At 39.8% G+C, this 24,963-nt stretch overlaps 1 protein-coding gene across 1 annotated transcript in view; it reads left to right on the forward strand.

Annotated features, from left to right (window-relative positions):
* Positions 1–24,963, forward strand: part of stet (stem cell tumor) — a 501,199-nt gene that overhangs the window by 312,419 nt on the left and 163,817 nt on the right. Inside the window, exon 5 of the mRNA XM_033326897.2 lies at positions 22,730–22,842. Within this exon, the coding sequence (XP_033182788.1) occupies positions 22,730–22,842 (113 nt within the window). The remainder of the gene's footprint in view (positions 1–22,729; positions 22,843–24,963) is intronic.

Below are 24,963 nucleotides of genomic sequence, written 5' to 3' on the forward strand. Positions count from 1 at the left end.
TTCATAATTTCAAATTTCTTTGACAATATGTTTACCGTCGCCTTGGGTATAATGTAAAACATTTGCGCGATGCTAAGAATAAAACAGGCGAACGCGAGGATATAAACGTGCGAGGGCGTGCGTTGTGCGTTGAAAGTGCGGCAAAGTAGTTAAATTTTAATTACAAGTATTTTCCTTAATTTCTCACTAGCAACTTTCCCTCTAAATTCCCCGTTTCTAAGAACTTTCTTCCTCCCGCGCAAACATTCGCAGTTACTACTTGTAAACTTTGCCACTTTATATATGTAACCTTGAACAATTTTAACTAACGCAGCTTATTCTTATTCCAGTTACTGATCAAATTCTAAAGTTACATAAAATAAAAGCTATTTAAGATATCGCGAAGGTAGTCGAATACCGAAAATATTATGCTTTCATCGCCAAACGATACGAACAAGTCAACAATGTTGTTTCACGAACAAACAATGAAGTTCCTGTTGGAAGGATTGGGAAATGAGCCTCCCGGAAATTAAACTCGCCAACTACGTCTTCTATTAGTTTCTTCGTGCCACTGCATAAATACACGATTAATGCTCGACTCTAAAAGAAATAACAAATACTTGCTTGTACTAGTTCTATTGTCTATTGTAAGAGTGTGGTATAAATAAAAACGAATCCCAGGGTAAATTTAAAAAATCGATCGGTATGGCTTCTGAACAACTCGTATAGCGACGTGCAATATGATGGAAAAAGCAAAATTTATCCATTCGATCGAATAACGCGGAAGATTGAGAAGAAAGTAAGACGAATTACTAACTTCGTAAACGCCCTAGAAGTAGAATTGGATAAATCAATTTAAAGCAAGAAAACACGCAAATTCGACGAAATTTTACATAAAGTCAATGATTTTTACCTTATGTGTATTTACAGACGCATCAAACGCAAAATGAAAAAATTCAACTTATTATACACCTCGTGCCAAACGTTTCCAGTGCAGAAGCAGTGGAGTAGCAATGCTCGAAGCACTTGAACAATCGGCAAATAAAAAATTCCACCACGTTTTCGACGACTGCTTGAACGTGATTGCAGCAATACGAAATCCGCAGAATGAAAACGAAGTGATCTCAAGCAAATTAGAAAACAATACAGAGAACGATCGTTATCACCTGGATTTTCTGCCACCAAGATACAGCAGGAAACGAGGAAGCTAAACCATCTCACTACCATTTAAAGATGACGTCGGTACACCATGCCAAGGTATTGAGAAATCTAATGGGACGCAGATTGCTCGAGAAATGGGAAGCTACCGTAAGCTCCGCAACATCATTTCGATCTTTCGCCGAACCACCGTACGATGGAAGAGACGAGGTCGAGCCATTGAAACTGCTAATTGGACACACAAGACTCGACGCGCGAATTTCTATTTCAAAGGTACAAAGAGAAACTTGTCCGTGGTGTGAATCTTGTGACCTAGCACTCACGGTACAGCTCGTAATTCTAAAACGCAGGAAATAAGACGAACCACGCGACAGATTCAAAATACCCAAGGAACTGGCCATTCGTGACGAAGTAGGGAAATCCTTTTGAAATTCTTCGAATCGACAGACGCGTGGGACGATTAACTTAGATGTAAGCAAAACCGTGGCTAACGGCCGTGTTGGCGGACGTGACGTTAAAAAATGAAAGACGAAGAGGAAGAATAAGAGGAAGGCAACGAACGACAAAACGATCGTTATTTTTCAGCAAAGTTATTTTCACGATAACGAAGAAGAAATGCAAAGCTGCGTTCTCTATCAATCTAGACACATTCTTACTCGACGCAGAGAACGCAAAAAGAAGAATAATACGTAGCGCTTTTTCTCGCTGTCGAGCGAACGATTCAACCGCGTTACGTAACTGGCGCAGCTCGCGTTTTTCTCTTTCCATTTCTTGCCATACTTTCACTTTCCGCGAGTTAAAGACGAAGGAGGGACAGACGCTTCTCGCTCGACGCGCGAAAGAGTTTCTTGCGGATGTGAATTAAGTTGTAACGAAGTACGGGGTAAAAGCACGGTGGCCAGCTCTTCTCTTCAGCGATTCCGCTCGTTCTCTGTGTAACTCGGGCTCGCTTCGGAGAACCGACGACACGAATGCTCGGCGATCCTTCTCGGATCGAGGGAGCAAAGAGAGAATCGTGCGAGGCAACGGCCGAGAAAACTTTGTTAAGTCGACGACGTTACTTCCTTCTGCAAATTTTCATCGTTCCTTCGCGGCGGTGAAGTTGAACACCGGGAATTAGAAAACTTAAACGGGTATGGTGAACGGGTGGGGGAGGGGAACGGGTATGAGGCGCGATAATAAACGGCAATTCCAACTAACGATGAATGGTAATTTAAATATCACGAAGTTTCTTCGCCTTTCTTTCTTCGGAGTGACGCGTGTGTCATTCGTGGAATATTGGAAGATCGAAAAGTAAGTAGACAGTGGAACGGCTCGGAATAGAGTTTTCAATTACGTCGATCGAAAATTTCAAAGTTCTGATTACAGAAATTTTCTGGTTCGACGTTTATTTGCCGTTCGCTATTGTTCCGTGGTAACGAATTTTTTACCACGATCGAGTTTCGGATTTTTTATATATTTAAATATGATTTCCTCAGTTTGCGAAGATCCTGAGGAAGAGTCGTTATTTGACGTTTGCGCGGAAAGAAACTTTCCTTCGTTAAATTCGCGATTTAGCTTTATTTAACCTTAAATTACATCTGCATGTGGTTAAATCCAAAGTACTACAAACTTTAATTGCCCATTATACTCAGATTACGCAATCATAATGGATTCAAATTATAGGAATCCCAATTTCATGGATCAATCAACAGGGAAAGGGTTTATGCATTAATTGCTTCGGCAAACAGAAGAACCAGCGGAGGATAGGAAACCAATCGAGAAAGAGCAAACTATGGCGGTATTCAGAATTTATGACGTTACTTAGCGATAATTATCGTTCTACCTAAAGGAATTGGACAAGATGAATGAACTGGAAAAAGAAATCAGACGTTGTTTCCCTCCTTATTTTATACCGTAATTCTTGTATGCGGTACGGCAAAGCTAGAAATATTTTTTATTAACAATCCACAATTAACGAACTGTTAATCGTTTCAAGTGACAGTCTGCGATTCATTTTATCGAGGAAAAGAAAAACAAACGAAATCGAAGGAAATATCGAGCCAGTCGTTAAAATTCCGAATGTCGTGCAATTAGTAACAAAAATAAAACGGAAAGAATTAATTAGGAAAAAAATGAGGGAAATAGTAATGATAAACGTACGCTAAATTTCGTTTGCAGCGGGAAGTTGGAAGCGGTTGCAATTTGTATCGCAGTGAATTTAATTGAATTGATAATGGGATTACAATGTAACCGCATACAACAGCAGGTTCAGAGAAACTACCATAATCACGGAACTCGTAACTCACGTTGATTCATAGCTATATCAAGTTGAGGCAATCAAATTATAATTGTTGAATTTCACTGATGTCTGATTTATATCTTCGTCTTTTCCTTTTTCATTTTTCTTTCTTTCTTTCTTTCTGAATAATATCATTCTTATCATTCCGAATCGTTCTTCAGACGTTAAAGAAAAGTATGAAGATTTGTCGTTGGCACTGGAAAAAATTCAAAAAAATATCGCAAACTATAGTCGATATTTATTCGCTGTCGAAGACCAACGTTTTTTAACGCGATGCTAATAAGTAGAATGTACCGTCTCATTCTACTTACGCGTGTCTGAAGCTATCTCCCAATTAACTTTCTAGATTTTTATGTTGTTCACAAGTCTTTTATGCGTTTTTTTTTGTGATTCTTAATTACTCGCTCTCTTTGTAATATTTAATTATTGTCTTTTACAAATTAAAAAAGAAAGCAACTATATTTATAATTTTCTATAAAGAATATGCTAACATTTTGTAACATATTTAATATTCTGTAACGACTGCAGGTTAAATTTGATAAATATAAAATTCAATTATCAAATTGCTACGTTATATTCGTTTGAACCAATCTAGGTTAATAAAGGTTATCAAATTATTTTTCTCTTTTTTCTGCTTCATATTCTTTACTGTCCATTTTTTATTCCTATCTATCTGCCTATCTTTTCACCCTTGAATCATCGAAATTAAATTTTTATCCAACCTCCCCTCTTCTATTCTCTGTTATTTCGTTCCACATTTTTCTGCTATTACTTTGCTCCCGCCGCTTTTTAGTTTTAACCACGAATTTCGTCGATAACCACGAATCGTATTAAATTCCTCTGGTCTTTTGGTTTCAAAGCCTTATCAGCCAAAGAGTCATGGAATTTGAAGATTACCGCTTTGATGAAGAATTTGTCAAACATTAGCCAATACCTTAGCCCGTCTGCCTCATCCGCGAGTTTCACAATCATCGTAAATCTCAATTTTCTGTTTAAGTTTCACCGAAATCGATAGAAAGGGAGAAAAACAATACCGGAAACGTGGAAATCCTTAACTTGGATATTTTTATGAGAAATTAGATTCGCTTTACGCTCGAGGAAGCAGACAGATCGAAATCAACGCGTAATCTTCGTGTAACGCTAATAAATTCTTGATTCTCCGGATAAATTTCACTGAAACTGATAAAAATGAAACAGAATACTAAAGACGTAAAAATCCTCAACTGCGATATTTTTATACGAAGTTAAACTCGCTTTACGTTTGAGCAAGCAGGCTGATTAGAATCACTGTAACCTGTAATCTCCGTGTAATGCTAATAAATCTTGATTCGTCGAAATCGATAGGAAAGATAACGAACACGAAGATCTAGGAACACGAGCACTTCCATAAGAAATTCAATTTCAACGAAATTGGTAGGAAGGTAAAAAAAAAGCAGGTACTAAAAATATAAAAATCTTTAACTTAGGTATTTTTATAGAAGATGAAATTTCGCGAATTCCGGAAGACGGAATTTCCGAAACAAAAAAGAAGAGAACAGAAAGAAGAAATACTACGAATGTAAAAATCCTTAACTCGGGTATCTCGGGTATGTGAAATTGAATTCTTTTCGAAGAAACGGACAGATTATACAATAGTGGACACGAGTATCCTACCGGATAATATAGCGAAGAGAAAAAGATTACGCGTCCGATCTGCCGATGGAAACGAAATTGTAGAATGGCGAACAATAGCGGATCCGCGCCTATTCCAAAGAGAGAACGAAAGCAATCGTACGTTCTGTGGCGAAAGTGCCGTCACGAGTCCCCTCTTACTCCCCTATTTTCCCCCCTCTAATTACATCAGCAATTATGAAAGTAGCGTGTTATTATCAGGTCGGAGTTTGACTCGTCAAGTTCCGGTAACGAACGAACGGACGTTGCTCCATCGCGGCTCGTTTCTCTTCCTTCTTTTTATGTGGCACGCGCGTGAATCGATCAGGCTATCGAGAAACGGCGCGGAACACACATGTGTGCACACCGTTCGTCTTGATAGCACGGCAAACAAAAATGTTAGCTGGCGGGAACAACGGGAACCCATTAACAGAAAACATAATGACTTTGCGAAACCATTATGTTTCATTACGTCCCGACATGATATACTGGAATTACGTTCCGCACTGCAGCCGTTACTTTGATTTCTACTCCGTTGGAGTGATCGACAGCGGAATAACGAGAAACCAGATCCATAGATATTGACAAAGTATTTCGCGGCTATTTCTTATCGTTCTTCGGAACCTGCCTTTAATTGTTTAATCTGAACGTTACAGACTACGGATTTCTAGGAGAACTCGAATTATTACGAACTTAATTAACACGTTCGTCGCCCAACGTGATTCGCCTTCGATTCGTTGTTTATCGTCTTCGATTCATTATAAAGAAAAGATTATTTAGTTCCGAAGTGAAGAAAGCGATAAGCTTTCCAGCTAGAGTATTCCGAGGGATCTCATGGCAGATATCTCGGATCTTTCATTTAGTCGAGAAGCATACTTGTGAGACGTACATCAGTGATTTTTTCATCCTCAAAATATTCAATAAACAGTGTGAAAATATATTTGAAAGTGAGGAGAGTAGTGATGACGGAGTCCATTGTTCGAAATGCCCAAAATCACCCCAAATGTGTTTGGAACTTTTTAACAAATACCACGCGATATAGCATAATGTAATATATTATCCAGAATATAAATTAATAAAAAGTATGGTATAATATGTTCTTGACATTTTTATGTTGTATGTTCTATATATAATATCTTATATTTAATTAACTCGAACAAGAAGAGCGTCACCCATACTTTGTGACGGGGTTCCCACGGAAGTATACCCGTCACCTAGATATGTACGACGTGGCGACGAATGTGTTTAACTCATTTATTTTGTATAAATTTATTTTGTACAGCGAATATCGTAATATGCGATGTTTCGGATATTTTTACGTATTGTGCGTATTTTGCGATTTTACATTTCCTGTAGTTGAAATTATTCGCTCGATCGATATTAGAATTATGGAATAAGATCGAAGGAAAAGGGAAAGTAAACGACAATGTTATCATTCGAAACGCGATATTCATATGATTATAGAATCGTAAAATGATTATGGTTCGCGTTTAATGTTAGAATTAATCAACAGTCTGTATCTAATAATTTCAAAGTAAACTTTTAACAGAATAGGAATAATCTGTACGCTGACCCGACATTTTCCAATTGCTTTATCTAACAGATATGTTCGCCTATTTTTACTAACTTTCGTTGTTCTCTTACGATGCACTTTTCGCGGCACGAGTTCGAGGAATTCGATTTCTCGATAAAATCGGCTAATCGAAAGTATTTCCGCGAAAACTCGTTGGAGAATTGTCAGGTATTTCGTTGGTCTTTCGCCTTTTTCGCTAAAATAGTTTCGGAATCGGCTGAAAATCGTCGCCGAGACGACGTCGAGAAAATGTGTTCGATCGTATTCTGCGGTTTCGAACGTAACGACGTTTCTTGGTAGCAGCGTCTTGCCTTTTCTATTTCTCGAATCTCATTCATGACAAATCTCTATCTCGTTTCTCAACCACCTGTGGAAAATGACGCTTTCGCCCCTCGGACCATGTCTACTTTCATCTCGATCATTCTTCCAAATATCGTTTCTACTCCTTTTGTTTCCTCCAAGCTGTATCGCGCGATAAATATTTTATGACCATTATATCGGACAACGCAAGATTCGAAGAACCGGTTTACGGTGAGAAACTTATTTATCTTCTTCCTCGCTTCTTCGCAATAAATTGTTCGATAAAGAAATTTTACACAAATCGTACGAGCTTTACGTACAATGACACGTAAGTAACGTAACAGCGAAGAAGATAGTAAAGCGAAAAAATATGGACATCAGAGAATAAAGGAAAAACATTGAAATAAAAATTAGCTGCCGTTTTAATTAGAATCTTATAGAACATAGAATGTTGAACACACTGTTTCTTCGAGAAGTAGAACTCTCGAGTAACGTTTGTTCAAGAAGCAAGCATGCGACAGAAGAGAAAATAAAACGGTTAAACGATAAACGACAAGCACATGGATAATTCTGTACCTCATTTTGGATTTATTTTCGATTAATTGGATTCCCGATTATCGACACAAAAGCATCCAAACGCATAAAATCTAAATTATCCAACGATGTAATAAATCCAGACATCGAATTGATATCGTTTGCACGTTCAGATTATTTCGCTCGGAATGTCAGATTATGAATTGAACATGAGCTAACTTTTGTTTTGTAAACGCATCGCAAATTTCTCAACAAGTACAATTATCCTAATTCCTTCGTTAACAGGGATTATAGCGACTGAAACGTCGGTAAGGTTAAGGTAGTTCTAGCGTCAAGCTGTTATCAAGATTCCGTATAATTGTCTCGATAAGTACGTTTAATTGGCGCGGTGTCCCGTTCGCTATAATCCGTTCGATGGCTTTGACGCGAATGCAACTAACATACTCTGCTAATACCATTCGAGCATACGGTATTGTTACCTTTGATGTTACTGCGTGTAACAAATTAAGTTACGTAAATCGTATCTATCAACCAGTTAGCTGTTGCGACCTGTTTAAAAAGCGTGTACCTAAAATGTGTCGCAAAAAGCGAGCGATCTTATTAAGTTTACCGAAATGTTTCTTTCGTTTGATGAGGAAATGATAGATGCACGGCATTTTTCCTTCTATATTATTTTATTGAATTGTATATGACACACTTTCTTCTATTATACAACATGGATATAATATAAAACAAAATATGTTATACATCTACTAATTACGTAAGAAAAGAAAGAAACTTTTGGGACAATCTGATATAATACAGAATTAAAGTTGCAACGAAATGACTGTTTTATTTTTTAATTTTATTACCGACAGCGCTTTTTCACACAAAATATTGGGGTTAGGTATTTCTTCGTGACGAGTATACTCGTCAAAAACAGTTTAACAGTGGTTAAAATCTTCGTGGGAATCTTCGTGGTAGATTTATGAAAACTAAGTTACAATAAGTATAGGAATATAATCAATTCTACGAAACTATTGCTCGTTCTTGTAAAACGTATTGGATGGTCATACAGAATGATCGCACTTTTTGTTCCTTACGAAAATTCAACCTGAGTTTTGGGGAAGCTGAACTCAATTGATATTAATCTTCGTGTTTCTTTCGTTTTATAAGGAAATTATACTTCACTATATTTTATCGAATTACGTATGATCCATTTTGTTCTATTAAAATAAAGATCACAACGTTCGACAGAATAGGTTTCATGTTTGCATAAAGACGTAAAAGACGTGTCTGTAAAAGAAAGACACTTTCCGGAAAACCTAATACTTCTTTAAACGTTCAAGCGGGTGATTATCCCAAAATCGAACGAGAATATTCGGTGTGAACATTGAACCATAACACCATTGAACTATAAAAAAATACGATGAATATAATTTGTCGTGTTTTTTAATATTGTGGCTTTCGAATATATCGACGAGACTATGTAGCTGGTTGGAAACGCGTAAAGGGATATACACACCCATAAACGAAATATAAAGAAATATAAAAAGAAGGAATATACAGGGTGATTGGTAACTGGTGGTACAAGCGGAAAGGGGGTGATTCTACGCGAAAAAAGAAGTCGCAAATATAGAATAAAAATTTAAAAATTTAAAAATTTAAAAATTTTAAAAATTAAAAAAATAACGTCAATCGAGACAACGATCTACAGTGAGATCCGTTATAACGAGACGTGATAAAGTGCACGCGTACCGAGAGAAAATTCAAAGTCGATTTTCTCGAAAACAAAGCCTCGAACGAAACATTTTTATTCTATATTTTCGACTTCCTTTTCGCGTAGAATCACCCCCTTTCCGCTTGTACCACCAGTTACCAACCACCCTGTATATAAATATAAATAACGTCTGGAAGACTAGTAATAAAAGGAAGAAAGTTATTTTACAAATACGCCCGACCCGGACGCGTGCCACATCCTCGATGCACGATTCATCGTTTCGTTGTTTACTGTTGTAAATTCACCGTTGTAAACGATACGCGTCGATCGTCGGGCGAAGAAAAGGACGCGATCGAAGAAAGACGATAGATCGCCAGAGAAACAGAATGAAACAAAGTTGTTTCGCGCGTTTTACGCTTTTCCTATCACTCGTCGTGTTACACTGATTGAAACGGTATTTCCTGGGAACTGGAAACGAAAAGCGGGACACCATAGAGGCTGACTATGCCGAACGATCGAATCGATAAAGTTGAAATAATAAACGACTGGATCTGGCAGTCGTAGAGGATAGCATATTCAAGTATTGCCGGGGGAGTGTGTCATCCCCGAAACTTGCGACCAGGCGCCAGGCAAAAAGAAACGCGAGAGCTTAGTCGTCTCGGGAATGCTTTTAACCCCGACGAGTGCGCAGCTTATTTTCGCGGCGGTACGTGTTCTCCACGAGTGGGTGAGCACACGTAGGAACAGTTTCTAACGGTGCCATACTGACTCCGGTCACGCATCGCTACGAGAGAAGAGAGAAGGAGGAAAAGTAGAGAAAGATCGGATAGAAGAGAGGAATAGAAGAAGAGAGACGTCGTTAGAAGATAGAATCTCGAGACGGTCGTAAGGCGTAAACGAACCTTTACGCGGTCTCCAGAGCTTCGCTACTCCGTTTCTCGCTTCTTCCTTTTCAACGGGCTCACCTACCTAATTACTCGCGGCGTTCAAAGTACCAATTGCTTGCCTCAAATTAAACGAAACTAATCGGCGTCCATGAATTTCGCAGCTACGAGAAAAATAAGATGAAAATGTCTGAATGGCCGGCCTGCTCGTTTACAGGCCGTCTCTCGTTATTCCGTTTCTCTTTGATACACTTGTTGGCGCTGGCTTGCAACACGGAACTTCCTCTCGACAACTCAAGGAAATGGTTTTACAAGTTTCACGCCGTTAGTCAGAGAGTTAGAGGAAACGCTGGAATATTTCCATCGTTAACGAGAGTAATCTTGATTTACGGTTTTTCGACTTTCCAGCTGATCGTAGATACTTTTCTCGGCTTTGTTAGCGGAAGGCTGGACGCTCTAATATTGGGGTTGATTCTCCAACGTTTAATCGCCGATCCTTTCACTCTCGTTGCCTTTCGCTGGTTTCTGGGAAATATCGAAAGTAGAGACGTCGCTCTGTAAAATTCCGCGGACGAGCTATTACGTTCAAATTTAAGTTCGACGATCTGTCGACGAACGTTTCCTCTGATGCTATTACCAAGCAACCCTTACATAATAGTTTACCAGCCAATAACATCGATAAGAATCGTAAAGTTACGAGGAACAGATTATAAACTTCTTCCTTATAAATTTACAATGTTACATCGAAGAACTCTATTACCTGAGTGATCGACTACTTGCAGCTTGTAATTTACAAACTTGCACGTACAACCTCGTTTCTGTTGTCACGTCGAAAACACGGCGAGTGGTGAAATTAAAATGATCCTTCGAATGATCTCGCGTAAGTTTAAGCGTTTCACGACCAAGGTAAGAAAAATTCGGACTTTAGATATACTGGCAGAATTTATTATATGAATCCGACAGAGTGACAGTTAAGAATGTTAGAACTGAGTGTGTGGAGAGCTGATTTTCGGAAGGTTTATATACTATGAGTTTGCCTCTTATGGAGAGGGTGTCGTCGAGGCCAGGTCAGAGGTGGCCATGCTGTTACTGTTTTCTAATACTGGAACACTCTCTACGTTGCTGTTTCGATGGCCTGCGAGATGTTGGTTAGAGCTCCTTGCTTTTTCTTATGAATCTGTGACACTGTCATTGCCAAGCTCGTAGTTACTATACACGTCAATTCGTTCACGCTTTTAACTCGTAAGTTATAAAATTTCGCTAACAATCCTAGTCGAATCGCGCAATATACACGCGACGTACTACGACCCAAACGCTGCAACTTCTAATCCGCGGCACGAAATCGAAATAGCCATTGAAAACGACCGATTCCGTGTAACATGGAAAGGGCGAGACGAAAATTCCGGCAACCTGGAAATCTAATATACGTCTCTACGCGCGTATACTTGCACGTGTCTGGATTCAGGCAGCAGACAGGGTGCGTGAACGAGGAACCGAATGCGACCTCGCGTTGACGGGCGCGTGCTTCGAAAGGGGCGATCGTCGAAGGGCGACTCTCGCTCCAGAGGGGTAAGTCTAGCATAGATATGTAAACGAAGTGGTCCTTTCTCGTAATAGAAGAACGTGCAGGAGAAGGCGGAGCAAAAGGGGAGACGGTCTCGGCGACGCAAATTCGCAGAGGCGGGTATATCGTTGTTATCTGATTTCTATGATTTGCTCGTGCTAGCTGCAGATGTCGGCGAAATACACGGAGGAACCGGTAACGAGCCACGATGGCCACGTGGAAACACGGTTAACGATCCTTTGTAACGACCCAGACGACCAGAGAACAGACGGAACAGGGCGCACCGGATTTTGATTCGCGTTTCACCGTCGCAGCCTCTTTCTCATTGTCGTTCTGTGCGTGACCTCGGCTGTAACGAACTACGCGGGGCTCTCTGAGCGAAGCAAGCTCGCCATACGAGATGAAACACATCTTCCACGGAGAGGGAGAGAGAGGGCAAACTGGAGTTGCCAGTTTCGATTCGAATTACTCGGATCAGCCTTATCTCGATTGATCTGATTGGTATTACTAGATCGATTTACACGATCGCCTGCCCGCCGAAATCTCGGGTAATTAGTATCGATTCCTTTACGTGTATTGCGTCGTTTACCACGTCAGATCGTTCATTCGATCTGCTTGAGCTTCGGCGAAATGAAAGAAGATAACGTGCGTCGATAAGGTGGCTATTAGGTGGAGTAGAAAATTGATTAGAGAAACGTTGGATCCAAGTGAAATGTTATTCGTAGGAGCGTGTATATGACCAAGGGAAAACATTTTGTTTCTCGTTTCAATTGGCTGAAAATGTACCGTGTGGCGAGATTAATGAATCGTTCAATTTTTATGGAGATGTTCATCTACGATTTGTTACAAAATTCTGAGGAATAATCAGATCGTTTCCAGGAACGAAACGTCCGTGTCTACTTCGTTGCTTTAATTCTCCTCGAAGATACTCGTACGTTAAACGAGAACGAGATAAGAAAGCGAAGACGCGTTGTTCCTTGAAAATTCTACGATACAAAATCAAACCAACTTGTGAAGTTTAATGAACTTCTTCGACGGCTGAAATTACCGTGAATGTCAGCGTTCGTGTTTCAGCGCTTTATTATACTTTTAATAAAAAACTCTATCGCTAACGTTGGTTTACTACGGGTACACCGAATTACATCTTTCACAATCGTCTCTATATCCAATTTCAAATGCAGTTAAACGTGTCTGTTTCCTTTCTACCGATGTAAAAAATGAACAAGATGTTATATGGTCAGAAATGGGTAATTAATGAGCATTAAGATGACCAATTTTGATGGAGGGCCGCAAATGCCATTTAATCGATTATGTAGCGCGTTGCGCGTCATTATCACGTGCGAGGCAACGTTTCTAGTCGACATTCAGTCGCGTCACTTCCGAAAATTGGAGAGCTTGCAATTAATATTCATTCGTAATTGTTAATTGAACAGCGGGTAACCAGTTGCGGGCAAGCTGTAACCTCGGAATTCTGTGTCGTGGTCGACGAAGCCGCATATAACGTCGTTCGACTGCACCGAGGGATTCGATCGCTTTAAAATTGCAATGAACGCCTCTCGATAGATCAAACTGCAGTCGATTCGCCCCTTTTATTCCCTGCATGGCCTGTCTACCTTGAAAATTATTTTCTCATTTTTCTAACGTTAAATATTTCAATGCTCGTGGCATTCTATTATTATTTAATATAATAAAAGAATCGATTCTATTCTCGTTAAATGTCAATTCGAGAAAATGAAAGAACATGGAAATAAAAGTTTCAACTGTTATGAAACAGCGGTTAGTTAACGAGATTAGTATCGCGTTACGCTTCAGCGAAAAATAATTTGTGAAAAATTTTGTCCGTATTTCGGCTCGTCCGACTCTAAATTCTCGTGAATTATTTTCAGAATAACGAAACAGGTAATTGGCGCGTAGAAATTTTTATATCAAGTTTAAACTACTTTGCATCGATTCGTAGAGAGAACGCGATTCCCGTATAAAAACTCAGCAAACATTCTTTGGTGAAATCTTGTTAAGGAAAGGGATTTTCCACTGACACAACGTAATAAAATTGTTCGATATTTAAAGATTCGAAATAAAGAAATCACATACACGTACATCTGTCTTTTACTTTTTAAAAGCAAAAGAATTTTATATAGAAATATACGAAGTGAAATATTTCCATTAAATGTTTGCAAAATTCTAATAACTTTACAGCCCTACATACGCATTTCTGTCACCAAAGTATAACGTAACATATCGCATTTGAAACACGAGCATATTAAGAAAAACGCAGTCAACGTTTGAGCAATTGTTTGAGAATATAACTTTTGACGAATGGAAAATGAATATTTTGAACAATAACAGCCAGTCTAAATTTATTGAAAGAAATACAATTTAAACGTTTTATACGCCTTTAGAATAATATTACTCTTTGAAACAGTTCTTTCCTCCGCGACGAATTGTCGCAATTTCCGTTTCAATATTTCGTCGACTTTACCTCCACTCACTCTGCTCTTCTTTTGATGCAATCTTCCAAAGAAAAAATTCCCTTAACGGCGGACCACTTTTGTATATAATAGCAATAACCATTGAATGCGTTTACCAATTGAAATAAGGCAATTATTTGTCTCCTCTAACAATAAGACAATACGATTGCTCGAAACAACATTTTCTCTGTATGATAATACTTTCCTCTTTTTCTTCTCCTTCTCCTTCTTCTTCGTCTTTCTCCTGCTAATTCATTTTTCCACAATTTCCACGAAGAAGCGCAAGATAAATGGAAAAAAGATTCCAACAAAGTTATAGATTAAATATTTAATTATTCGAGTTACGTGTAATTCGTTGGTAGTCGTTGTTTTTCTCTCATAATGTAATTCACTGCGATTTGTACGAAACATATTGTACGAAAAGGAATTAACGAGTTGTATCAATTCTTTTACTAATATTCTCAATGATTCTATAATTGTAGAACGACAAACGCTCTCGCGAGATGCATTGAAAATACTTTCAATCTGCAGTCGTACACTTTCGTTCCCGTCTAGTGAAACGCATATTCCGCGCGCAGAGAAAAATTGACAACCTCAGCAGTTGCGGAGAAAAGAGAAAAAAATAGAGTAAGACGCGTGAAAACGCTGATACAAAAATCACCGACGTACAAAAAGTGCAATTTACCTCTGTCAGATTTGCGCACCAAGTTCGATATACATATATATATATATATATACGTATAAGCGTTAGCCGCATAAAAAGGTGGAAAACCCCGAGAATCTAATTATGCGATGGAGAAGGTTTTTTCACGAGCTTGCCATGCAAAAGAGCGTTTCGCCTAACGTGTAGAATTAATTTCGCCGAAGTGAATCCGTTTCCTTCTTCGGCCTTGCATACGATAAACTCGGGTTAATAAAATTACTTGATAAATGCTTCAATTTACTCTCCGATCCGCAATTTATCAAACAAGCTTATAACAGACTTAAGTTATACGGTGCTCTTAACGGGTTTGTTTCGTTATTTAACGCGCGTTTAACGTGCCCACGGAAAAGTTTCTTTCTGCAAAGAAGAAGAAGAGAGAGAGGGGGAGAGAGAAAAGGAACAAACACGTCGTCGGTCGCGGTTCTGTTAAAAATTGACGCTCGTTTGTTTCCAATGGTTTCGGATCGACTGTCTTCGTTAAGGATAGGAAACAGAAGAGAATGGGAGGAAAAATACGAAGAAATACGAAAGAGACGTGGCAACGAAATTTAATCATATTTATTAATTCCATGAAAGAGAAATGTTAATCAAATTTTATGGGCTAAATCTGTCGTGAGTTGTTTATGCCCGCATAAACCAGTCCAATTATCGTGAAAGCTTTAAGCGTACCGTCTAGTGGATTACGTTTGCACGTGAGCGTACTGAAAGAGAGGGATTCTCACGTCGATACGCTGGAATCTCGCCAAACTTAATTTCAAACCTAAAAATGATGTGTGCCTCCTTTGAGATCATAGCCATAAACGTGAGAGAGAAATGGAGGCAAAAAAGCCCCTATATCCTTCTCGTTGAAAAATCTCGCACGTTCTTCAACTTGTACGAGGCCCGCTCGATCTCCGATTTACCCTTTCGCCTGAGGAACTATTTTTCTTGCCGCTGTTCTCGTGTGATTATTGGCGGAGAAATAAAGGACGAGCAGACGTCGAAAATACAGAGTGTTTCACGCGATTGGATTAAAGTGTAACTACGGAATTATAGGAGCTTCGTTTCTACAGAATTACGCGATTACATTGACACGTTGGGAAATTTCCCGAAAACTTCGTTTTAACTAGAAAAACAATCCATCTACCAACGTTTTAATATTATTTCCAATAATTTCCTACATTTGTATTTCTTCCACTGTATCATCTACATACAACATTCCTGGGCTCAACGTTGAACAATTAAAATCCTTTCACGCGCCACTTTCAATCAGCAACTTTCACACGCCACCGTATATGAAATAATATCAAGCCATAATTTTTTCGACAATCTCAGACCTACGTACGAAACATTTCTACTTCTATAAAAAGAAAGAAGAAAAAGAAATTTGCCATTTTAACCTTCGTTCAGGACCCACGAATTACGCATTATAACCGTAACTGTACCCAAGTTTCTATCTCGAATAATTAAACGATTTGCTTTTTCATAAAAAAGGATCTTGTTCTCCCCAAAGCAACTATTTATACGACCTACGTTTACAAGAACAAGCTTCGTTAGGGGATGTAAAGTACAAAATTACAGTTGCAATTCTATTCCGTGCCCTGGTCTTAAATAATTGATCGATATCATCTCGGGAGTTTTCTAGGGAAAAGTGGAAGACAGCCGATACAGTGGACTCCTTTAACATTTCACGAGGCGAGGCTCTTCTCATGGGACCGTCAACACGATTAAACCATTCCACGGACCAATATTCTCTGGAAGCAAATTTGCGCAGGCAACAGTTTTGCATTCCAAATGGTCGGAGGGCCGACTTGCCACGTAATGTAGGCCCGGCCCCGTGTAAACCCGGCATAATGAAATCCGTGCCATTAGGCTGGCCAATGGGGTAAATTCTCCGGCTCGCGCAAACGTCGGTTTCCCGCTCGTCCGTTGCAAACCACCCCCTTCTCCAGGCTCATTCGATTCGATTCGATTCGAAATCGAATAGAGCCGTGCTTCTCGACAATGCTCCGGAAAATTCACTCTATGTAGCCGCGCGTATACGTGTTACCGTACCCTCCTAGGGGTTGGAACACGTGACTGGATCCACGGGAATTGCGTCTCTTATTCGCCCCTACGTGTACAGGCATATCTTCCTAAAACGATCGGGGGATATCTACCTTGATTGCGCCTTTCTCCCTTTTTATTCTCTTACTTCTTCCTATCCTTCTTTTTCCCGACTTTCTTCATTTCCCTTCTACCACTGTTCCTTTGTTGGCGAATAATTGGACGCTTTTTCGACAAACGGATTACCTGGCTCGTAGTAAAAGATTATATTTGTGCTTGAAAAGGTTCGAACGTGATAAAATAATCGTAGAAAACGTCTTGTATTTATCTGACTTGTGCGATTCGGTGTAAAAAATGTAAATTTTGTAAAAGAATGTAGAGAAAGATTACATTTCAGACTTCGTTTACTAATTATAGACGTATAAATATCAACGAAAATATCTCTGTAGTCCAACAAACGTTCTTGTCTATTAATCACAAAACATACAAAAAATTCCACCTAGACACCCGATGTTATCCTCATCGACGCACATACGCACGATCTTCCTACATCGAGCGCGACGATGTAAATGCCATGCAAGACTCGGTTTTATCTTTCCGAATACCGTTAAAAAGACAAATATCGTTAGCTATAAAACGTTTTAAAAACAGCAATTAGAAAACTCGGTTATCTTCTCGTCCACGTATAAACACAATTTTCATTTTCACCTGGCATTTCACATTCTAACTCGGCATTTTCGGTGTTCACTCGTGGACCGTACAATTTGAAGAATGCAACGCGTTTATCAACCCGTGCCGGTTGGCCGAGTATCGTTTATAGGACCGTCATTAGATTGCGGAACGCGCAAGAGCGCGAAGTTAGCAAGGGAATTCGCTGCCGGGCGATCGAGCAGTCCGATGATCGCGGCCTAATCGAATTAAACTGGCCGGTTGTACTCGTGTTTACGACGAGCTGACTCGTCGGTCTGCGTTTGCTATGTTCGCGCTATAATAGCCGTGCGCGTACCTCGCCCCTCATTGACCATCCCTCGGCGGAAGGCGTCGGACCACGCGTTTCCCATCGATCTCTGTTATCGTCCGATTGAAACCACAGCACCGCCGACATTCCACGAACTCATTTGCCTTGAGCAACGTTATCCAGACTTTGTCCAAACTCTGCGTATCGATCTTTCCTCGTATAGCCTTTTCAGCATCGTGGTTTTCCCACCTACGAGCAGTTTTCTATTATAGTTTTATTTTATGTATTATAGTTCTTCGTAGCTTTACTATAGTGTTAGTTTGGTGAGTAGGTTTAATTTAATAGGTAATTTTTAGGGAAAAGTGATGGTTCTGTACGATACAGAAAATATTGCTACGTAAAATGGTATTTGTTAATTAGTATGAAGGATATGTTTCGGGAAAATATGACTAGAAAATTAGTTTAGCTGCATCGTATAGGAAACAAGTCGGTACGTTTGAAGCTGTACGTTTATTCGTTTATTCGTATTTCAATGGTAGAAAAAGATGCAAACTATGTTTGTTTAATTTCCACTTTGATATCATTGGCAATCAGGTAACTGCGTTTATTTCAGATTTTAAGCTTTCACGATGCTCGATGGCTGTCACGCTTTTGGTTTTTCAGATCAATCGTGTTACGCGTTGCACTTTCCCGATTGATCCGGCAGAACCAAAAGCACGACAAACTACATTTATACGTTTACGTTTTGTACACCCATGGATTTTAAAATTGCGCGCCTCGCTGTAAGCACGTTTACTCCGCTTTTCTATCTCGGTTCCATGGTTTTATCTTACACGATGCTCGCAAGGTTGCCAGCCTCGCGATAAGCGACGAACAACAGATTAAATTTCATGCTAGAATCCACAAGTCGCCGGCAAAAAGCTTCTCTGGTGTTTCGAGCGTGGCCAAGCTCTTCTAAATATCCTGGATACATCGCTGCACGGCGATAAACTCCGAACAAACGATCGAGATTAATAGAACGAGCCCTTGGGCTCCTTCTGCGATACTATCGATCCCGGCCACGGCGACGAGACACACGAACCGACTCCCTCCGGGACCGTAAATTCACGTCGAAGATTTACTTACTTAGCCGGACACTGGCTGGCAACGAATCTCCGCTGCTTCATTGCGCGGTAAAACCTTCCTAGATGTAACACGTGACCAACGGATATTTAAAGGCAAACGACGATCTGCCACCTTTTCATTATCGTCCGAACTGTCCTACGATTACGCTATACCACTATACCCTATTCTTCGTCTTTGATCTTGGAAATTAGTGGAAATTACGAAAGTGAGTTAAAAAGTACGAGGTACGCCGGTTGATTAAAGGAGATTTGTAAATGCATTGGCCAGATTTCCTAAGTGTTTAATTTGTCTTTTTTTAGCGAGAAAAGGGATCAGCTTGATTAACGGCGGTAATTTTACAGCGGTAGGATTTTATCTGCGGTTTAATTACGAATGCAAGTTTGAAGATTAATTTTACGATGTTGATCGTTTTACCAGACTAAACTAAGATTACAGGGACTCTTGATTCTTTAACGTATAGATTTTTCTCTCGTTTACCGCTGACGATTATTAAACCTATTTTCATAATTATAATCACCTGACAACCATAAAGATATAACATATCTTTTTCTTAAGAAACTTATTAACATTAAAATAATCGACTAAATGAAATAAAATATTAAGGATACGAATATGAATGTGAATATTGAGCGATAAATTAAGTAAATAATTTAACAGATATCAATGTGTTACGCCGCTGGTGATCAACTAACGCGATCCAATTTTCATACGTACAGTATCTTACGAATGGACGTTTAAATCACGAGATCAACCATTATACGACGCCAATTTATTGGTCATTAAGAGGTAAAAAAATTTTTCTGGGGGATACAAAACGAAATGGTGAAAAAAGAAGCAGAAAGGACAAGGGATACGCTCCGAGGCGTGGCAAATAGGAATACCGATTCCACGGCAACGGCAAATTTAATTCTCTTGGCCGGCTAGACGTTCCACGAAGTTCATCGGCGTGCACCCTTGCCGCTGTTCTTCCTCCGCGACCGCTTCTTTTTGGCAATCAAACGAGCAAGAAACACTGCGGCTTCCGGCAGCTGGTTCTCCGCGCAGCCAGAACTCGCTCCATCGTGCTTTGTTTCGGCCCATCACCGCGCACTGTCGCCGCCTTGGAAAATTCTCCGAAATTTCGCACCGATTTAACGTGTACCAGCATCTACCTACATACACATAAGAACATGATTTACGTTCTATTTTAATAAGAAATCCACATTTATCGTAGCTACGTTTCAACGAGGAAGAGAAACACGTACGGTTGTATTTCGTTTCTACTATCGAGCGCAAATAAGTGACATTTCATCGACGACGATCTAACTGTTCCAGCCATTTCTCAAGCAAATAAAAGAACTTGTTTCGATTTTTTTCGTCGGAGAAGATAGCAACCCTAGAGATCCTCTCGCATCGAACGCGTCAGGCTGCCATCCGAACAATGTCTGAAAATCGTACATCGTCTAAAGTACGAAATGATATAACAAAATGTACGAAAGGTTGTACAGAATGGATGTACAAAAAGTTAGGGAAAAAATTGACACGTAGTACTGGTCGAGAAACGGGGAAAACAAAGAGATGTTAATAAAGGTGAATCGAGAAACTATTAGTTTCGCAGTTTAACGTATAAATGTGTGACGTATAGGAAAACAGCTGCTTCGCTAAATGAGTTGATACAACGAACGAAAAAGTACTGCCGAGTGATAAGAAGAAACGCCAGAGATCTTTCAAAGTATGCTCGCTTCTATGAGAAAACGTGTAGAAGTGTGCGTGGAAATGAACGGGAGACATATTGAACATATGTTGTAAAGGTAATGTCCTACTGGCAAAAACACCTCGTAACTCAGAAACTAGTGGTTTGCGAACCCATGTTTATTAAGACGTTTTTGCTTGTTTTGATGAGTACTGTATGCTCCTAAAGTTTTTCTTCAACTTTTTTCTACGCATACACAGGTTGTACATACACAGTATACATGTACAGTATGTCTCGGCGGAATGAGATCGCTTAAATATCTGCCTTGTGTACGATTGTCTGGGAAAAAACTTCTCAGGACAAAGTTAAACTACTTGAAGGGGCACACATAACGGTGGAAAGAATTTCTTCTCAAGGTCGTTTCTCCGCGAGATTCCAAGGCTACCGCTACGTTCTTAGACGTAGGGGTACTATACCTTTTTATCCATCAATTGATGCGTTTTCTTATTCTCCTGTACAAGAGTATTAAGCTGCTTGTGGCTGAAAATAGATCAAATGATATTTTAACCTTAATTTCGTGCAACTCGACGTACGAAAGAGAAGGAAATGCGCAAAGTGGTACTCTCACGTTTACGTTTCCTTTACGTTCCATGCACTACTGCATTTCATCAAGTTAAAATCGAAATATCTTTCGAGCTTATGTAACTGTTTATGTAGTTATTCTCTAAACTTCTCTACGTACTTAGATTATTTGTATAGAGAAAAGAAAATCACATCCACCGGTATAAAAAGATACATAAGATTCTATCTAAGGAAATACCAACGACCTTCGAATCTTCGAAATAAATAAACGCGAGAAAAGATTGTTTATTATTTAAAGAAACAGTTTAACTTTGTCCGCAGTAGTTTCTTCGTACAATCGTAAAAAAAAGGCAGATAGTCGGATCACTTCATCCTTCGTTCATATGCTTCTCCTTCGTATCCTTTTCTTCGACGAACGATTATCGTTCTACTTAAATTATTCGCGACATTGACGAGAAATTCATTGGCCCACAGGTCTCGTAGCCTAAAACAACTATCGTGCACCAGTAAATACGATAGCGAGCGGGTTCCATGGTCGATGGATAGTAATGTAGGAAGCTCTTACGCCACTGTGCACACACTCTCTTCCTTCTACATTGGTACAAACTGCACGCGTAAGACGGTACTCGTGTTTGTGGATGTTTGTTCGTGTCTTCGTGGTACAGGGCCGTTCTATGTACACGACTTAGCTGAAGGAGTTTGCTAGCGTTCCTGCTCGCATTTGCCTAACCGCGTTAACGGATCCTGATCCAAATATCAGACACCGCAGCTCGAGCAGCGTCGAGTCGAGCTTCCTTCCAAAGGATCGTGCCAAGAACTGCAGCCACCTTTTGTGTCGTTGACTTCCCGTCAAATCGATCGTTCCGTCGGATCTTGTCCTTTCGACATTTTTCTACGATAATGGCGCGTGTGCATCCTTGATGCCACGAGATTCTCTGAAACATCGACGTGCTCCCTTCTACTCCATAAAGTCGGTTATGTCGCTCTTATGGTTCTTACAGTTTCGGATACGTTTGTGGCTGGTAAATAAATTGAAATGAACATGCTGCCATTTTTGCTACCCTTGTTTTTCTCTATTCGATACAAAATATTTCATTATTATTTCGTAACGGTGCGATGTAACTTTACTCGAGAAGTAAAAATCATGGGAAGCTTCGAATATTTGAATATACCTTGGAAAATGGAAAACTTCTGGACAGGACATTTTTATCGAGGAAAACAGTACAGATTATGCAACGAGATATAATTTATTATGATACGTTGACACGTTCTTCGACATTTGCACGTAGGATATCAGTTTTTGTACTTTTACGAATGACAAGGTAGCCGCATTTCTGGGTAATTTGAGTAAATAAACAAAAATTAAGAACTTTTTTAAATGGGCTATAAATTTATAGTCGACTCGTCGCTCGTAGTAACAAACCTTCGTACTTTTGGATATGAATTTCTCTTTCTCTTCCAATAGATCTAAACGTTGCTGTAAATTTATCGATTATTAACCCGCAACAGACCTATGTTTTTTAAAATACTGACTTCGAGCAACGATCAATAATAATTAATTATCTCTGTTACAGATGAGTGGCAAACGAACTAGAAGCTTTAAATGCGCGGTTCACCATCGTGACCGTGAAGTCTGCTCCGAAAACGACTTTCATCTGCTCGTGCACGAACCTCCTCTCTTTCGCAGGTACGATTATCTAATTTTTTACCATCATAAAACGTCCTTCCATCTTTTGCCTCGTCAAAAGCCAATGTCCCAAACGCAGAAGAGTAGTAAATCGTTCGATGGACATTCTCCGTATTGTTCTTCGCGTTCATCTCGACAAGCATAGACGCGTAATTTTCATAGAAAGCAAAATTGCACGCGCGATGCCAAACTTACGGAACGATATCATCGTTGCATAAACATCGTGCATATTATTGTTCGCGTTCATCTCGACGAGGTTAGAGATTTCGGACAAATTGAACCTGGAGAAAACGTTCGGCGAGACAAAGCTCGACGATCGATGAAGGAAGGAGAAAGATAGGAAAAGAATAAAATTAAGTTATCCGTCGAGACAGGAAGAAAGTGGAGCGTGGTGGCGAAGAAAAGTGGATAGAACGATGGGAAAAAATGAGAGGAAAGGGAAGGTTGCGCGTTTTATTATTCCGTTGAAACATCCGACGACACCGTACGACGAGGACCTCCTTACAGTATTTCTGTGCTGCATTTTATGCTCCGCATCGTTACCCATGCGAGAGAACCTCGAGAAAACAGCAACGTACATCGTACGACCTGTGAAACATCAACGTCTTTCTACTTCCTACTGCTAGCTCGAAGGATGCTACTACTTCTTCGTCGTTCTCGCTGTTCCTCTGTATATATCGCCTTTCGTTTCGACCCGGCATACCGAGCACTGAACGCGTTTCCAGTCATTGCTTATAGATGTGATTTCCCAGTCGGTCGAAAATTTCTCCACGGTTAGTCGCAGCTGCGATTCTTTCGTTTAACATTCCACCTCCGAGGTTCGGAAGCGTTCGCGACGAGGCGCGCGCGCGATTTCCACAAAATGTAATCTTCAACGATGAATCGCGTGGAATACGCGAGCTGTCGTGGATTTCGAATTTTCGATACGATTCTGCGTAGATTATATCGACGTGTTTCGGTGCACGTCGAGAATTTTTATACGAGACGCTCGTCACCTTCGTAGATAGAGCACTAAACGAAACGTATCGTCGCGTCGCTGGTTGATAATCAAATCCTTCGGAAGCGAACCTAACGTTACCGCTTCGTTCCTAGGGTTTTTAATCTTTCGATCTACGCGCAGTTGACCGATTTTCGTTCCGTGCGTGAAAATTCAATTTATCGTAAATATACCGTAGAAAATACATTTTTCGAATGTGCAGCTTCGGGCCGCCTCCACGGAGTTGATCAATTTCGGTGGCGCGTATAAATTGAATTTGTCGTAAATTACGAAGGACCCATACAAATATCGAAAAATTCCATTTGCAAGTTAGTTTCGTAATTACACGCGCAGGAAAGAAATAAATACGGCTAAATAAATACAAACGAAACGAAGCTGTAAATACGAATAATCAGGTCCGTTAGAATTTATCAGCCGCGTGAAAGAGATATCTGTACGAAATTGCGGAATTAACATTGCTTTTAACGATATGCAAACGGGAATATCGTGAGGTAACACTTCGGCTATTTACATCTTCATCCCGTACCTGTAATCTTTAAAGCGTTTGACAGAAAAGTTTGACCGGTTCTAATCAAAGACATTCCGATCACCAATATTCTCAGGGACATTGCAACGAAATTAATCACTTTTCCTTTCGTGAGTAACTCGATGAGATTAATAGTCACGGATATGTATCAAGGCGCCGGGTCCCTCGAGCGTGATCGATTCGACTTGTTTCTGGGTGCCATTCATAAATAATTCATTGTACCGTCGCGTCCGCTTGAGAGATCGGAGAGAGAGAGAAAGAAAGAGAGAGAAAGAGAGAGAAGCACAAACACATACACAAAGAAAAATGAAAGCGCGATGAGAACGAACGAGTGAATGGATCGAAGAATAAGTAAACGAGTAAGCGAGCGAGTTGAACAAGAGCAAAAAGAAAGATCAGAGGGGAGAGTTAATGAGAAAGAAAGTAGATACGAAAAAGGGCCCACGCGCGTGCGCGCGATTAAAGAAAGGCAACGAAGACGGATGAAAAATGAGGAATAGAAAAAGAAGGAAATAAAAGGAACAACGCCGACAAAGAAACGGAAATGCGAAAAATAGCGTGTACACAGAGATCGAAGGATAAGAGAATATAAGAAAAT

Source organism: Bombus vancouverensis, chromosome 4 (assembly GCF_051014615.1).
Source record: "Bombus vancouverensis nearcticus chromosome 4, iyBomVanc1_principal, whole genome shotgun sequence".
Taxonomy (NCBI): Eukaryota; Metazoa; Arthropoda; class Insecta; order Hymenoptera; family Apidae; genus Bombus; species Bombus vancouverensis.